At 47.9% G+C, this 17,117-nt stretch overlaps 1 protein-coding gene and 1 pseudogene across 3 annotated transcripts; both read left to right on the forward strand.

The window, feature by feature from the left end:
• Window positions 1-234: 234 nt before the first annotated feature.
• Window positions 235-14,249, forward strand: LOC109556328 (taurochenodeoxycholic 6 alpha-hydroxylase-like). 3 transcript variants are annotated; one of them, XM_019957525.2, is made up of 12 exons: window positions 235-429; window positions 3,889-4,030; window positions 4,613-4,657; window positions 5,111-5,238; window positions 6,168-6,292; window positions 6,661-6,815; window positions 7,260-7,366; window positions 7,451-7,641; window positions 7,738-7,871; window positions 11,261-11,325; window positions 11,450-11,526; window positions 14,054-14,249. In XM_019957525.2, exons 1-12 carry the CDS (start codon window positions 235-237, stop codon window positions 14,247-14,249), a joined length of 1,560 nt encoding a protein of 519 aa, XP_019813084.2. The 3 variants fall into 3 exon arrangements, with proteins under 3 accessions (XP_019813084.2, XP_019813086.1, XP_019813087.2); XM_019957527.2 differs by having other exon boundaries at window positions 6,757-6,815; XM_019957528.2 differs by lacking the exons at window positions 6,661-6,815; window positions 7,451-7,641 and having other exon boundaries at window positions 7,260-7,372; window positions 7,722-7,871.
• Window positions 14,250-15,975: 1,726 nt separating this feature from the next.
• LOC109556883 (nascent polypeptide-associated complex subunit alpha pseudogene) lies at window positions 15,976-17,015 on the forward strand (annotated as a pseudogene).
• Window positions 17,016-17,117: the final 102 nt, after the last annotated feature.

The raw sequence follows: 17,117 nt of genomic DNA on the forward strand, positions 1-17,117 counted from the left end.
AAGTTATAAATACTATCTTCTCTTTTTTATTCTTTACATTTTGTAACATAAGAGAGATTACATTTAATAAAACCAAATGCTAACACACAAAAAAACTCTGGAGGCCCAGGTGTGAGATCTGCCTTCACCTTCACCCTCCCCCATGTGGGCGGGGAGATCCTCCCAGACCAAGCTAGGTGTCCAGGAAGGTCAGCCACAGTCAGGGACAGTCAGTGATCCAGAAGCCACTGCACCATGAGTGTCTCTGTGCTGAGTCCCACCAGAGCCCTGGGTGGGGTCTCTGGGCTCCTGCAGGTGGTCTCCCTGCTCGGCCTGGTTCTGCTTCTGCTCAAGGCGGCACAGCTCTACCTGCGCAGACAGTGGCTGCTCAAAGCCCTTCATCAGTTCCCGTCTCCTCCTTCCCACTGGTTCTATGGACACAAGAAAGAGGTAGGATGGAGCAGGATGGGGGAGTGGGAGGGCAGGGAAGGCTGGGGTAAGGGATGGTCACGGTCAGTTAGTCCATGGGACAAAGCCTTTTTGTGTGACCAGCACATGGCCCCACGAAGTAACACAGCTTATCTCTTAGATCTAGGCTCCTCATCCAGTCCTGGGGGCTCACTCCTCCCAGGCCCTGTGCTGGTGTCCTCGAGTCTGTCAGACACCCCTTCCTCAGAGAGATCTCAGGCTGTCCTGGAAACCCTGCCCTTTGAAGACAATGGCTGTTCCTTATTGACTCTCCCTGCTCTCCAGGCAGAGCAGCTTTAACTGTCCTTACAAAACAGGCTTCTAGATGTTTCCCTGCTCATTACTCAATTGTATGCTCCCTGCCTGGCCCCGAGCTTGCTTGGGAGCACAGACATCAGTCTGATGGATCAGCCCTGTGGGTTCACTGTGTGTGGAGACAACACACAGGAATCTAAGACGGTGCGGGTCACAGGAAAAGAGGCTCACTTCCTGGGTCGTGTTATGTCAGGTATTAGAAAAAACTGGCTTCGTTTCTTAGGACTGAGGGATTTTTCCTGGTATGTAATTACAGTGCTTAATTCCTGACAAGTTGCTGTCACGCAGGAACGGTTTCCCAGGATGGGGTTAGGTGAGGAGAACTGCCTGTTTGGTGTCCTCTCTCTGAACTATGAGCTCTTGGAACTGAGCCTGTAATCCCCCTCACCCTCAGCACCCAGCCCAGAGCCTGCACAGAGAGGTGTCAGTCCATTGTGTGGAGGGACAGGCAGGAGAGAAAAGAGCAGCTTGCAGGCTTGGAGGGGCAGCACTTGCCTAGGGGTACGGGGAGCTCAGAGCAAAGTCAGGGGCCACGTGGAAATGGCTCACCAAGGGTTTGTGGCTTAAACAATTGTTAGGAGACAATCACAGGTTGAACAGATCTGAGGCCTCTCTTTCTCTGCAGCACGATTAGAGCAGAGTGGAGACAAAGAGAAGAACTAGAAGTAGCCCAAGCCCCATGCAGGCTGGCCCAGTACCTCTCTCCCCTCTCCTTCCTAATCTCCTGCACCTTGGGTGTCTCAAGGTCCTCTCCACCTGCCTGTGCATTCCAGCCTCTGGGACTTGGCTCCCCATGTGCTCTCTCCCTGGAATGATCTCATCCCTCACATGACTTTCTCACAAGCCCCAGGCCCAATTCATTTTCATTCTGGGTCTCCCAGGAGTGGAGAGGACAACTCTTTTTCTCTTGGATGTCCTTCTCACAACTCAGTGGTAACTGGATTCAGCTATTTCTCTCTTCAAGATCATAGCTATGAGCTTCTTCTGGAAAGCCTGCCTCTGGTTCATTTTTCTATCTTGAAATCATCTTGGTAAATTATGAATCAAATAATAGCAAGTGCAGGAAGAAGACTTTTCTAACATCCAGCTCTGAGTTAGACCCTATTCCCCAAAGCGTCCCCATAGGCTTTGTCTTTTCTCCATCACACTTTCATGACCCACTCCTGTTTTGGCCACTTAATATCTGAGTTTCCTCCACTAGCCTGCAGGGTCCAAACAGATGAGCATCTAGAGCCGCATCCTAATTTAGTACCTTAAATCCATGCCTGGCACAAAGTAAATGCTCAGTAAACACAGGCTTAGTGAAGGAACGTGACCCACAGTACAAGTTGCCTCAAAGCTGGGGAACTCTGATGGCAGAAAAATGTAGGCCGAGATCAGATACCAAAGGGGCAGAGGGTTGCTCTGAGTTACACAGAGTCATTGAAGTGAAGACAGTTTGACTACATGAAACACACCTGGGACCAATTGTTGATGAGAAATCCGGAGGTGACAAAACAAACTGAGTCTCCAAAGTTGAGGAAAGGCAGTTGCTCTGTGGCACAGAAAAAAGGCCACCAGGTAGAGGGAAGAAGGTGGGCAAAGACCTGGAAGATGAACAGGTGGAGCCAGTGCAAGAAGCACTGGAAGCAGCATCTTGAAGGCAGAGGCAATGCATCCTGTGGAATCGCCACCTCATCAGGGCAAGAGTAGAGACGGTAGAGACAGAAAGGAAACGCCTTGGTGGTCCATAATCAGGAGTTTACAAAGATTCCTCTAAGTAGTGGTAAGTGTACAAAAGTTTCTGACAGTTAGTCAATGAAAATGAGATGAAAAATCCACATATCAAAATCTTATTTCAATACCATTCTCATATGTGTACACTCAGAATCTGTCCTACAACTGTGCACACACTCGGTATGAAAAATAATAATATATACACACAATGTGGTATTTAATTTTTTCCACTTAGCCATATACATTCCAAACAATCTTTCTTACTAAGAAACATTAACATGTATGCTGGGATAATATTAAACATGTGTAGTGATTGGTACGGCAAAATTAAATTAACATATAAATTTAATTCTTAAGATATAATCTGTTCATTCTTTAAATAAATCTAATCATATGGCATCTGGTCCCATCACTTCATGGCAAATAGATGGGGAAACAGTGGAAACAGTGGCTGACTTTATATTTCTGTGCTCCAAAATCACTGCAGATGGTGACTGCAGCCATGAAATTAAAAGATGCTTACTCCTTAGAAGTAAAGTTATGACCAACATAGACAGCATATTAGAAAGCAGAGACATTACTTTGCCAACAAAGGTCCTTCTATTAAAGGCTATGGTTTTTCCAGTGGTTATGTATGGATGTGAGAGTTGGACTGTGAAGAAAGCTGAGCGCCGAAGAACTGATGCTTTTGAAGTGTGGTGCTGGAGAAGACTCTTGAGAGTCCCTTGGACTGCAAGGAGATCCAACCAGTCCATCCTAAAGGAGATCAGTCCTGGGTGTTCATTGGAAGGACTGATGCTGAAGCTGAAACTCCAATACGTTGGCCACCTGATGCAAAGAGTTGACTCACTTGAAAAGACCCTGATGCTAGGAAAGATTGAGGGCAGGAGGAGAAGGGGACGACAGAGAATAAGATGGTTGGATGGCATCATCAACTCAATGGACATGGGTTTGGGTAGACTCCGGGAGTTGGGGATGGACAGGGAGGCCTGGCATGCTGCGGTTCATGGGGTCACAGAGTCAGACATGACTGAGCGACTGAACTAGACTGAACTGAATCATATGACAATACTGCTTACCAAGTGATAGAAATTATCATCAGTTGCTCAAGCAACAAATGATTTCCAAAATTGTCATAAACCAAGTAATTATCTTTGATGTAAGTTTCTGTAGGCAGTTTGTAGTGTTGGCCCATACCTCTACCTGACATGGGACAGAATCCGATCTTAGGACAGTGATGGACAGCCTGCAAGGTTGGATTAGATTCCAGGTCAGAAGAAATAGTTCTAAACTCTTAGTTCTGCTGATGGATCCAGAATGATAATCTGGTACCCTTCCAGACCTTCACCCTGACATCAGCTCCAGAACTAAAAGAAAGGCATTATTGACTTGTCTTTCCCTTGATGACAGTTCCAAAAGGAGAGTGAGCTGCCACCACTACTGGAAAGGGTAGAGAAATACCCAAAGGCCTGTGTTCGCTGGCTGTGGGGCACAAAGGCCTTAGTATTGGTCTACGACCCTGACTACATGAAGGTGTTCCTGGGGAGATCAGGTAAGAAGGAAACCCTCAGCTGGAGACAATCTTTCATTTGAGTACATGTCCCTGGATGTGAAATTCCAGAAGAGACTGACACTTCAGACATCAAGGCCTGAGCTCCTCCAAACACCCTCCCAACCAAAAGCAAGACTAGGATTTCTCTTTCGTCTTACTTTTTACAAACGAATTGAGATGATCCCAGAACTGGAATATGATTCCCTGTCCACACTGATACAGGTTGGGCACCTCTCATTGTTGCCTCTTCTGGGTCATGAGATGGCCAGATGACCACACGCTGTAGAAAAACCACAGGTTCTTTCTTATTCTCTGGCAGTGAACTGAGTTTATGTTTCAGGGCAATTCACCATCTTAGTCCTGTGGGTGTTCTGCTCTGGAGCACCAAGCCTCCCTTCCTGGGACCACAATGACTATCAGGACAGAAAGAGTCAGGGATGGGAAGCAAGAGTGCTGTGGCTTCAGAAAGATTGTCATCTGATAAGAACCAAGAAAGGAAGGGAGTCTATGGTCTAGACCTCAGCTGCTCTGGAGGCTCCTTGCCAAGTCTGTTGCCATCCACATTCCTTCTATACCTTTCAGACCCAAAGCCTCATAGAACCTACAAATACTTGGCTCCCTGGATTGGTAAGTACATTTAAATACAACTGCAGACCACCCACCATTTAGGTTAAACAAGAGCAGTCTCTCTGCGTAAATGGAGAACAACAGGTGCCAGGCACCCTCATCTCTGAATCAAACCTCATTTCTCTTCTGCTAATAAAACCCTCAGCCTTTATAATGGTGCTGTAGCCCTCCTTTTACCTAAGCTTCTTCTTCATAATTTCTCAGTCTTTACTAATGTTCCCAGTCTAACTTTTCGATAAGTCCTTTGATCACCTGTCCACCTACTCTTTTTCAACCTCGATTTCACTGCTCTCGTAATCACATCCTATGGACAGACATACTGTAAATTCACATCCCTGAAATGTACTGGCTTTTCCCACCCCTGCCCATGATGAGCCTTCTCCTGACACCCTTGGTTCCTCCCAAGTTGGCCCCACTCTCCCCAATGCCCATACACACCCATCCATGGTTCAGGGACAGGTTTGCTGCTATTGGAGGGGCAGAAGTGGTTCCAGCACCGGCGGATGCTGACCCCAGCCTTCCGCTATGACATCCTGAAGGCCTACGTGGGAATCATGGCCGACTCTGTCCGAGTGATGCTGGTGAGTCCATCCCTTGTCACCATATGCACTAGAATCCAGGACAGCTGACATAGTCCACTATCAGACATTTATGTCCCTCAGACATCCATTGAATAGAGCCCCACGGAATGATGCATTCTCAACTTAGTATGAGACAGTGTTCATTAAAGCTAGGTGGGACAGAGGAACATCTAGGCACCAGCTTGGATGCATACTTTTCTCCTCACCAAGAGAAATCAGTGTCTTGGTGTATTCAGGGTCCACTCTTCTCCCATCTCCATGTTTGAACACAGGGGGTTAGATCAAGGAGGTCAGTGCAAACTGGCCCTGGCTGGCCTGGGCAATGGCAGCTTCGGTGGCAGAGTGGACATCCCAGGATGTCACACAGGTGGGCTCTGGCCTGGGTTCCATGGCTTCTGCACATCACTGAGCCACTCATGGGAGGAAATGAGTCCAGGTCTACATCACAGAGCTGGGTCTTCACAAACATCACCTCTGATCTGGACTGGGCATCACCTGGTCTTAGGTAACATTAAATGAATGAAAGGAATTGAGTAGTTCATGCCCCTTCTAAGAGCCCCATTAGAGTCACTTTAGCTTTTCCTTGCCTTGAAATATTTGCTTTGTAGTGTTGATAACACTTTTCCAGATCTGACCTCAGGACACAAAATATTCTCCCCTGACTATGCTTTCTGCTCAGCCACAAGCTGGTTAATATCATAAATTATTCCTAAAATTCATAATTAATTAGGATATTAGAAGAGAATACAACTATTATATAGTAACAGTTCAAAGAAATAGTCATTGCATTATACATGTGTGTTACAGCCCTAAGTTGCTAAAACAAGTCTGCTTAGAAAATTAGGAAATTTCATCTGAAGATGTAGAGACAGAGAGAAAGCCAGGCCTTCTGGGGAAGCAGAGTAGGGTCAATCCCCATACCTCCACAGGACAAGTGGGAAGAGCTTGTCAGCCAGGACTCACATCTGGAGATCTTTGGACATGTCTCCTTGATGACCCTGGACACCATCATGAAGTGCGCCTTCAGCCACCAGGGCAGCGTCCAGATGGACAGGTCAGTGACAGCTCTTCAACAGCAGGGTCCTTTTCTCACCAGCTGGGAATGACTTACCTGAGAGGCAATAAGGGCAGTGTTAATGCTTCTCAGCACAAAAAGTAAGTTCTGCGAGAGACATGGACCAAAGTCAAATTCTACCCAGACTATTCTTGACTCAATCACTAGTTCCAGTTTCCTACACAGGGAGAAGCCTGGATCCTCAGGCCACTTGTAAATACTGAGGGGCTCCACAGGCTAAGACAGAAATGGCAATACCTCAGTGCTCCCTGTCCCCACTGATGAGGAATCCTTGACCCAGAGCCCCAGTCCCTCTCTAAGTCAGCGCCTCCCTCAACTCCAGCCTCTTCTGCATCCTCTCCCTTCAGGAGCTCCCAGTCCTACATCCAGGCCATCAGGGACCTCAGTCATCTGATTGTTTCCCGACTCCGGAATGCTTTCCACCAGAACGACCTCATCTACAGGCTGACTCCTGAAGGCCGCTGGAACCACCGGGCCTGCCAGCTCACCCATCAACACACAGGTTCCCCTCCCTCCTGGGCTGCTCCCCCACCTTCATCAGGCACATATGGGAGGACCTGGCCTTGATTCTTCAGGCAGAGGCCAGACTCCTGTTTCCTCTTCAGGAGATGGCACACGCCCACCTGCTGCAGGGACTGGGAACCCAGAGGTCGGGGTTTCAGGTGTTGTGTAGGGAGTTACAGGAGTCACCAGGTTGGTGATGACTGAGTGAGACCCCCCTTCCCAGCAGCATTCAGGCAGAGCCTTCATGGGCTGTGTTACTTTAGGGATTGCTGCCTGGAGTAGATGTCGCTGGAGCTCTCAGTCCTGACATGCTCACCCAGTGCCACCCACCTCATCCACCTGGCACCCAGACTGGGCCTGAGGGGCAGATGGGGCTATGGTGGGGCTGCATATGGGCCCCCAGAGTCCTCAGCTCTGGCTGGGAACCTCTTTTCTGGGACAGATGCAGTGATCAAGGAGAGGAAGGCTCACCTGCAGAAGGAGGGAGAGCTGGAGAAGGTGAGGAGCAGGAGGCACTTGGACTTCCTGGACATCCTCCTCCTTGCCAGAGTAAGTGTAGCCAAGAGAAGCCTGAGCTTTTGGGCAGAAGTACACAGGAAGGGCAGACCCTGCACTCTGGCCCTGCCTCCACAGATGGAGAATGGGAGCAGCTTGTCTGACGAGGACCTCCGTGCTGAAGTGGACACGTTCATGTTCGAGGGTCATGACACCACAGCCAGTGGCATCTCCTGGATCCTCTATGCTCTAGCCTCCCATCCTGAGCATCAGCAGAGGTGTCGGGAAGAGATCCAGAGCCTCCTGGGGGATGGCGCCTCCATCACCTGGTGAGCGTCCAGGAGATGGAAGAGCCCTGTCCCACCTAGCTAGAGAGAATCCCTGCTTGTCCTGTCCTGCCTGCTCTCAGATGGGCTTCCTTGCAGGGATCACCTGGACCAGATGCGCTACACGACCATGTGCATCAAGGAGGCAATGAGACTTTATCCACCAGTACCATTCATTGGCAGAGAGCTGAGAAAGCCCATCACCTTCCCTGATGGACGCTCCTTACCTGCAGGTATGAACTTCACCTCACCACTCACCTAAGCACTCTGTAGGACCATGTGGTAGACCAGAAATCCACATATGCTTTCCCAGTTGCAGTATGCTCTGATTTTTTTCTGCCAGAAGTTAATACTTACCCACTAGTTTGAATGAGTTTTGAAAAATGTTTTCCTTTAAAAACCTAGGAATAATACTACCATATATACAACAATCCCACTACTGGGAATTTAACCTGAGACCCTGGAAATAAAAAAGAATGTGTACCACAGTGTTCATTGCAGCATTATTTACAATAGCCAGGACATGGAAGCAAACTATATGTCCATCAACAAATGAATGGATTATGAAGATGTGGTCCATAAACTCAAGGGAATATTACTGTCATAAAACAGTATGAAACTGAGTCTGTTGCAGTGAGGTGGATGAACCTGCAGCCTGTTATACAGAGTGAAATAACTCAGAAACAGAAAAACAAATATCATATATTAACACATATATATAGAATCCAGAAAAATAGTACTGATGAACCATTTGCAGAGAAGGAATGGAGATGTAGACATCAGTTCGGTTCAGTCACTCAGTCGTGTCTGACTGCAACCCCATGGACTGCAATACGCCAGGCTTCCCTGTCCATCACCAACTCCAAGAGATTACTTAAACTCATGTCCATCGAGTCGGTGATGCCATCCAAACTTCATCCCCCTTTCCTCCAGCTGTCTGTCTTTCCCAGCAAAAGGGTCTTTTCCAATGAATCAGATCTTTGCATGAGGTGGCCAAAGTACTGGAGCTTCAGCTTCAGCTTCAGCATCAGTCCTTCCAATGAATATTCAGGACTGATTTCCTTTAGAATGGACTGGTTGGATCTCCTTGCAGTCCAAGGGACTCTCAAGACTCTTCTCCAACACCACAGTTCAAAAGCATCAATTCTTCAGTGCTCAGCTTTCCTTATGGTCCAACTTTCACATCCATACATGACTACCGGAAAAACCATAGCTTTGACTATATGGACCTTCATCTCAAAGTGATTTCTTGGCTTTTTAATATGCTGTCTTGGTTGGTATTAGCTTTTCTTCCAAAGAGCAAGCGTCTTTTAATTTCATCACTGCAATCACCATCTGCAGTGATTTTGGAGTCCAAGAAAATAAAGTCTGTCACTGTTTCTATTGTTTCCCCATCTATTTGCCATGAAGTGATCGGGCCAGATCCCATGATCTTATTTTTCTGAATGTTGAGTTTTAAGCCACTTTTTCACTCTCCTCTTTCGCTTTCATCACGAAGCTCTTCAGTTCCTCTTTGTTTTCTGCCGTAAGGGTGTCATCTGCATATCTGAGGTTATTGATATTTCTCCTGGCAATCTTAATTCCAGCTTGTGCTTCTTTCAGCCCAGCGTTTCTCATGATGTACTCTGCATAGAAGTTGAATAAGCAGGGTGACAATGTACAGCCTTGACATACTCCTTTTCCTATTTGGAACCAGTCTGTTGTTCCATGTCCAGTTCTAACTGTTGCTTCCTGACCTGCATACAGGTTTCTCAAGAGGCAGGTCAGGTGGTCTGGTCTTCCTATCTCTTTCAGAATTTTCCACAGTTTACTGTGATCCACACAGTCAAAGGCTTTGGCACAGTCAATAAAGCAGAAATAGATATTTTTCTGGAACTCTCTTGCTTTTTCGATGATCCAGCAGATGTTGGCAATTTGATCTCTGGTTCCTCTGCCTTTTCTAAAACCAGCTTGAACATCTGGAAGTTCACAGTTCACGTATTGCTGAAGCCTGGCTTGGAGAATTTTGAGCATTACTTTACTAGCGTGTGAGATGAGTGCAATTGTGTGGTAGTTTGAGCATTCTTTGGCATTGCCTTTCTTTGGGATTGGAATGAAACCTGACCTTTTCCAGTCCTCAGAAAACTGCTGAGTTTTCCAAATTTGCTGGCATATTGAGTGCAGCACTTTCACAACATCATCTTTCAGGATTTGAAATAGCTCAACTGGAATTCCATCACCTCCACTAGCTTTGTTCATCGTGATGCTTCCTAAGGCCCACTTGACTTCACATCCCAGAATGTCTCACACCATCGTGATTATCTGGGTCGTGAAGATCTTTCTTGTACAGTTCCTCTGTGTATCCTTGCCACCTCGTCTTAATATCTTCTGCTTCTTTTATGTCCATACCCCTTACCATCTCTGTCCTTTATTGAGGCCATCTTTATATGAAATGTTCCCTTGGTATCTCTAATTTTCTTGAAGAGATCTCTAGTCTTTCCCATTCTGTTGTTTTCCTCTATTTCTTTGCATTGATCACTGAGGAAGGCTTTCTTTTTATCTCTCCTTGCTATTCTTTGGAACTCTGCGTTCAAATGGGAATATCTTTCTTTTTCTCCTTTGCTTTTCACTTCTTTTCACAACTATTTTTAAAGCCTCCTCAGTCAGCCTTTTTTTTTTTTTTTTTTTTGCATTTCTTTTCCATAGGGATGGTTTTGATCCCTGTCTCCTGTACAATGTCACGAACCTCAGTCCATAGTTCATCAGGTACTCTGTCTATCAGATCTAGTCCTAGTAACATCCAAGTAAAACAATGAGTGGGTTGCTATTTCCATCTCTCTCTCTCTCTCTCTCTCTCAATGTACACACACAACATTGTACAGCTAGTAACATCCAATAAAAACATGATTGACACGGAACTTGAATGCAACAAAAGCTCAATAAACAAATGTTAACCCTTGAATGTGGTCTTATAATGGAAACTAAAACTCTAATTCCTTGAAACCTGAAGACTTAAGAGAAAAGCAGACAGAAGCAGGGGGAAGCATGCTTCTTCCACGTGGATCCAAGTAAAGGAGGGAGCTTAGGGACTCCACTGTCATGGGTCGGAGAGTCCAGTCTCTGAGGATTTCTCTGGTGGGTGGCAGAGAGCAGCTGATGATGAAGTCTGAGAGCCCTTCCATGGCTGGAGGCCACCCACTGATTCACCTCACAGTGGGTCTGAATCCCAGCCCTTCCCCATCTTAGCTGTGTGATCATAGACAAATCCCTTAATCTTTCTGAGGCTCAGGTGCTTCATCGGTTCATGGGGATAGAACTGCCTTCCTTGAGGGCTGTGTGAGGATTAAATGAGTTATTGCACATTCCCCAGGGTCATGATGGCACTTGATAAATGTGAGTTGTCACCTGAATTGCTCCTAAATGTAAGCCTCCAATTCTTTTACTTCTCAGTCCTATTTCCTGGTCACCTACTCCTAATGGAGCTCATGTGCTTTTTCATGCCCAGCCCACCTGTCTTGCAAGAACATCATTTCATTCAGAGTGATGGAGGGTGCTCCCATGGTGGTTCCCAGGACTTTTGTGAAGACATACTCCCCCTGCTTCATGGGGACCATCAGGCTTCTCTCTCTCCTCTGCCCCGCAGGAATCTTAGTCTCCCTCTCCTTTTATGGACTTCATCACAACCCAAACGTGTGGCCGAATCCAGAGGCAAGTTGATGGTGTGAGGAGGGGATGGGATGCTCGCTCCACACCAGCCGCTGCTGCTCCTGCTCTGTGGATTGATGTGAGGAGTTTGACCACCACTGTCCTAGCCCCATTGTTCTCTCTGCAGGTGTTTGACCCAACCCGGTTCTCACCAGGTTCTACTCAACACAGCTATGCCTTCCTGCCCTTCTCAGGAGGATCCAGGTGAGGCCTCTGTACTGGGGGAAGCAGGTGTCACTGGTTGCTCCCTGATATGTGTGACTGTCTACATTAGTATGTGGTGCATGCAGTTCTGTCCTTGTGTGCTGATGTGGTGAGAAGGAGGCATGGGTCTCCATGTACAAGAAGGTCTTTAGGGCCCGCCACAATGACGTTGACCTCCTGATGTCCACAAGGATGGACATCATTTCCATGTCAGTGACTGATCCAAAGTATCCAGGGTTTTCCTCACTTTAGGAGTATGACATCTTAACATTAGAAGTCTTCTTGAAAGTTAAGCTACACATGTTTGGTTTGGACAATTTCAGTCACCTTAAAAGACGGTTTCTTCTGTTCCCACATTGCTAGCCAGCCTACTGCCTTTCTACTTAATCCACCAGTCCACCTCTCACTGTATCTATTGTGTTTGCATGGGTTTGGAATATCGGTTGCCTTCCATGTCCTGAGGCTTTGAGTCATGTCTGTGATTAGTCAGTTGTTGTTTGAATAAGTTTCACAGTCATGAGTGTGTTCTCTAGTTCTACAGTACATCTGACATAATTTTGGCTTCATATTAATATAACCATGACATATTTTCCTGTTGCCAAAATTCTTTATATAATAGCAGAAGTTATATATCATAGTCTCAGAGTCTACAGAGTCTAATGTTAGCAAGATAAAGAGTAAAGTGGAGGACAATCAAGTCAGCTTTGGGGAGAAAACTATTTTTTATTTGACAAGCATTTGTAAAGTCCCTTGCATGTAAAGTATAAAGCACCTTTGAAATAGCTATTAACCTGGATGATACATTCCTAAATGACTGAAGATCTTAAAGGCTACAGCTGCTGCTGCTGCTAAGTCACTTCAGTCGTGTCCGACTCTGTGCGACCCCATGGACGGCAGCCCACCAGGCTCCGCTGTCCCTGGGATTCTCCAGGCAAGAACACTGGAGTGAGTTGCCACTGCCTTCTCCAATGCATGAAAGTGAAATGGAAGTCACTCAGTCGTGTCCGACTCTTCGCGACCCCATGGCCTGCAGCCTACCAGGTTCCTCCGTCCATGGGCTACAGAACCTCCCCTAAAATAGTAACTTCAGTGGCTTTGTAACTTAGTAGAAACAAGTTTTTTCTGACTCTACAGTTCTAGGAAATTTTCAACTGTGAATCAACATTCACAGAACAGCTCTGAAGCAAATTGTCTTCCTGAATTGCTTCTAGAATTTGGTTTACACCAGGGTCCAGTCCTTCCTTGTAGACATGGCTGCACATCATGCAGCTGCCACTAGAGGAAAGGGGAAACTAGGCAGCTTGATTTTAGGTCAGAATGAATATTTGTTATACTCTCAGTCCACTTGAGTTGTTTTCAATTCAATTAATATTGTTCAAATGTGAAAGTATGTATTAAGCGTGTCCATGTGCCAAGACCTGTGCTAGGAGATGGGAACACAGGGATGATAACGCTGTCCTCCCCCAGGGCTCACTGTCAACAACATGTCTCCTCAAGACAGACATCATTCACACATCCACTCTTTCACTCATTCATTCCTTGAAAAGACTGTGGAGGATCCATGATCCGGCACTGTGCTGGGCACTGGATGTGCTGTGTCCTTGAGTTACACCCATGGTACCTTCAGGGTCCAGAGTGGGAAGAGGTGCAGCCAGCAGAGGGGGTGAGGGTGGTGGTCACTGGATGGAGCCTTGAGCATGAGGATGGCAGAGGTGAGGAGGGGAGGGGACCTCAACAGTTGCTGAGTCAGAAAGAGGAGCTGGACAGATCCCAGGTGAGTGAGGAAGAATCCAGAGAGGGCTGTGATGCCGCTGAGGCACTGGGACGTGTGCTCCCTGTGATGTGGAAGATAGCAGGCCTGGAGCTACTGGGGCTTTAGAGGGAGGGGAGGAATGGAGGCTGAAAAGGCCAGATGAGGAGCCCAAGGAATGGTTAGGAAGGTCATTTCTGGATTAGAATGGAGCATTCCAAAGGTAGATTGACTGAGGGGCTGAGGGGGACAGGAAGCCAGACCATTAATTCAGAGGCAAATGGTCAGCTGGTTAGGGTTGTTAACCCATGTCCCACCAGGAAGCCTCCCTGTTGCCATTCTGACTCCTTACACAACCCTGTCTTGTCATCTCTGGGAACTGGGCAGCCTGTTTGTCTACCATAGGTGGTAAGGTCCTGAGAGGCTGTCCACCCTGCCCCTACAGTGCCCTGGGCTGACCTGAAACCGGGAATTGCCAGTGGATGAGTGAATACTAGTTCACAGTCTGGATCCAGTTGACTTGACTCTGTAGCTTAGAGCACTGACGCTCCCCAGGTTTTCCTGCTGAGAGCAGAAGTAGAAGGTAGGAGATAGTCCTTGGAGAGGTGGGCTTTGTCATAGGTCAGGGGAAGAGTTTGGCCCAAGGCTTGGCTGTCAAGTTCAATGCAATGAGTAAGGAAGGGATCAGGGCTGGGCCATGTGGAGGGCAGCCCTGAATCCCTGTGATCAGCAGGGGTTAGAAACCTCTGCTCTCTTCCTTTTTATCTCCCAACCCAGGAACTGCATCGGGAAGCAGTTTGCCATGAATGAGTTGAAGGTGGCCGTGGCCCTGACCTTGCTTCGCTTTGAGCTGTCACCAGATCCCTCCAGGGTCCCTGTGCCCACTCCAATCATGGTGCTGAGATCCAAAAATGGGATCCACTTGCAGCTCAGGAAACTGTCTGATCCAGGTGGAGACAAGGACAAGCTCTGAGGGCCCCTGCCCGCCATCCTGTCTTGCTGTCACTCTCCCTGTCCTTGCCCCTTTGCCCATTTCCTGCTTCTGTCTACCCCCTACCAGCTTGCCTTATCTCCTGCCTCCTGCCCAGCAGCTGACTTTCTGCCCTTCTCCTCTCACCTTTCTCCAGGCTCTCTATCTGCTGTCTCTCCATCTGTCTCTGACCCCCTGTATCTCTCACTGTCCACTGGAATCCTGATCACCTGATACCCTCCAGTCTGTCTGTTCTCTCCTCTGTTTCTCCCCTTCTGCCTGCCTATCTGACCCTGAATTCACGTATATTTGCTTCTAAAATAATTTGCCATTGGCTTAGGGACTTGGGGCTTCTCTGATGGCTTATGGGATAAAGAACCCACCTGGTATGCAGGAGCCACCAGAGAGAAATTCAATATCTGGGTCAGGAAGATCCCTTGGAGAAGGAAATGGCAACCCACTCCAGTATTCTTGCCTGGGAAATCCCATGAACAGAGGAGCCTGGTGGATTGCAGTTCACAGGATGGCAAAGAGTTGGACTTGACTAAGCACAGGGCAGAATATCTTAGAGACTTAGAAAAATACAAAGTTATTCTCTGAAGACTCTGGAGTGAGAAATCTGAAGTGGGTTTCCCTGGGAAAAGGAAGATGTTGGTGGGCTCCACCTCCAAAGATCTAGGACCGGGTCCCACTCTTTGCCTGTTCTGCATCTAGCTCTGCAATCCTTGCATTCCTTGGCTCCTGGGCCCTCCTCCCTATGTGAATTGAGCAGCATCTCAAACGTCCCTCTGCTTCTGTCTTCACATCACTTTCTCTTTCACCAGGACTTTTGTGATTAGATGAACAACTCAGATAAGACAGACTTGTTCTCCTGTCTGGTGATTAGGATGAGGACACCTGGGCAGCCATTGCTGGACATGTTAAGTCTTGTGTGACCACCATCAGCCTGTCTCCGGCTCTCTCCAGTGCCTACCCATGTGTCAGTCATGTGGCTTCCCCTCTCTTGCTCTCCCTTAATAAAGTTTGCATGTCATATGGAGTGTACTTGTCTTCTCTGAAAGGATCTGGATGAAACAAAAGAGAAAGAAGCGGAGGGAAGACAGTAGAGAGGAGGAGGGGAGATGACACCTGCTCTGTGGGGCTGGAACCCCAGCAGGGAAAGTGTGTCTGGCCCCACTGCAGCCTCACACTCTGAGGTCCCTCATGCCCCACATGCTGCCTGGCACCTGAAGCTCCCATGACAGCTGAGTCAGGAGAAAGGGCTTGTCTCCAAAGGCTCAGAGGGAAGATGCTCACACCAGCACCTGTCAGGGAAGGAGCCTCCTGCTCTTCCGTGGTGGCTTCCTCACCCCATCTGTAGAGGGGCCCAGCCAGCACCCACCCTGTGCTAGCAGGGAAGACATTACAGACTTGGCCAGACACAAGGGGCTTCTTCACCCCAAATGAGATTTGAGCAGAGTCCAGGCTGGCCTTCTCTCCAGTCCCTTGGCAGCCCTTCCTCTCAGGCATGGCCTCAGGCTCCTCAGAAGCCTAGAGTGGGCAGCTGTGCTGGAGGGTATAGGAGGAGCCAACTGGGCACAAGGCTTGGCTACTGCTAACAGGTGTCAGACCCAAATCCAGGACAGCTGGTGGCACCTCCCCCACAGGATAGCACCTTGGAGTCCCTGGCATGCAGCCTGGCCACTCTGAGTGAGGACAGGCTTCTTCAACCCTGCCATTCCTGGAGACCATGTTGGGGCCTGTCCTCCTGACCCTGGGCACTGACCAGAACCAGACCCTTTGCACTCCTCCTCCAGCCTCTCTGCACCCAGCCCTGCTCTCTTCTGGTTCTGCACACAGGTCCTCCTCCCTTCCACCCCTGCCCTTCCTAGACCAGTGTCCTGGTGCCAGAGGAGACCTCCCAGCAGCGCTGTGCTGTGCTGTTGCCATGTGCCTCCTAATGGGACCTCTCCCCAGCCAGTGCCTGTGGCCGGGACCTTCAGACCAGTAATCCTCTCCCCATCTCCAGGTTCCTAGGTCACCAGGCTAGTTCATTCTGCTTCTAGAAGTGACCAGGGGAAGGCTTTCTTCTGCAACAGGTGGGTCACACTCTCACTTGCTCTCTTTCTATGGCCATCTTAGTTCTGCACTCCCCCTACAAAACACCCGGTGAAGCCGCAGAAAAATCCCTGCCCTAGAGCAGGAGTTGCCACAGTCGCAGGCTGAGACAAGGTCTAGAACAGAAACCAGAACTTGAGGAACAGGATTCTGTGCAAGCAACCACACAAGCCCGGCTGGCAGCAGCAGCTGAAACTGATGAAGAACCAGTTAGGAAAGCAAAACAGAGCTGGAGTGAAAGGAAGGCGTGGAAGGCTATGTCCAAACTAGGTCTTCACCAGGTTACAGGGGTTACTAGAGTGGCTATCCAGACATCTAAGAATATCCTTTTTGTCATCAAGAAACCAGATGTGTACAAGAGCCCAGCTTCAAATACCTAGATAGTTTTGAGGGAAGCCAAGATCAAGGACTTATCTCAGCAAGTACAATTAGCAGCTGCTGAGAAATTCAACGTTCAAAGTGAAGCTGTTTCCAAAATTCAGGAAAACACAGATTCCAACTGTACAAGAGGAGAGTGAAGAGGAAGAGGTTGATGAAACAGGTGTGGAAGTTAAGGGGCTAGAATTGGTCACGTCACAAGCAAATGTGTCAAGAACAAAGGCAGTCCGAGCCCTGAAGAACAACAGTAATGATATTGTAAGTGCTATTACGGCATTAACAATACCTATCTGAAAAAAGGACCTTTTTTGGTGCTTCAAAAGAGTAACTGCAGCTGACTTTGAAGTTTGTACTGTTTCTAACATTAATAAAGTTAATGCTTCTTGTTGGATGGAA

Source organism: Bos indicus, chromosome 3 (assembly GCF_029378745.1).
Source record: "Bos indicus isolate NIAB-ARS_2022 breed Sahiwal x Tharparkar chromosome 3, NIAB-ARS_B.indTharparkar_mat_pri_1.0, whole genome shotgun sequence".
Lineage (NCBI taxonomy): Eukaryota > Metazoa > Chordata > Mammalia > Artiodactyla > Bovidae > Bos > Bos indicus.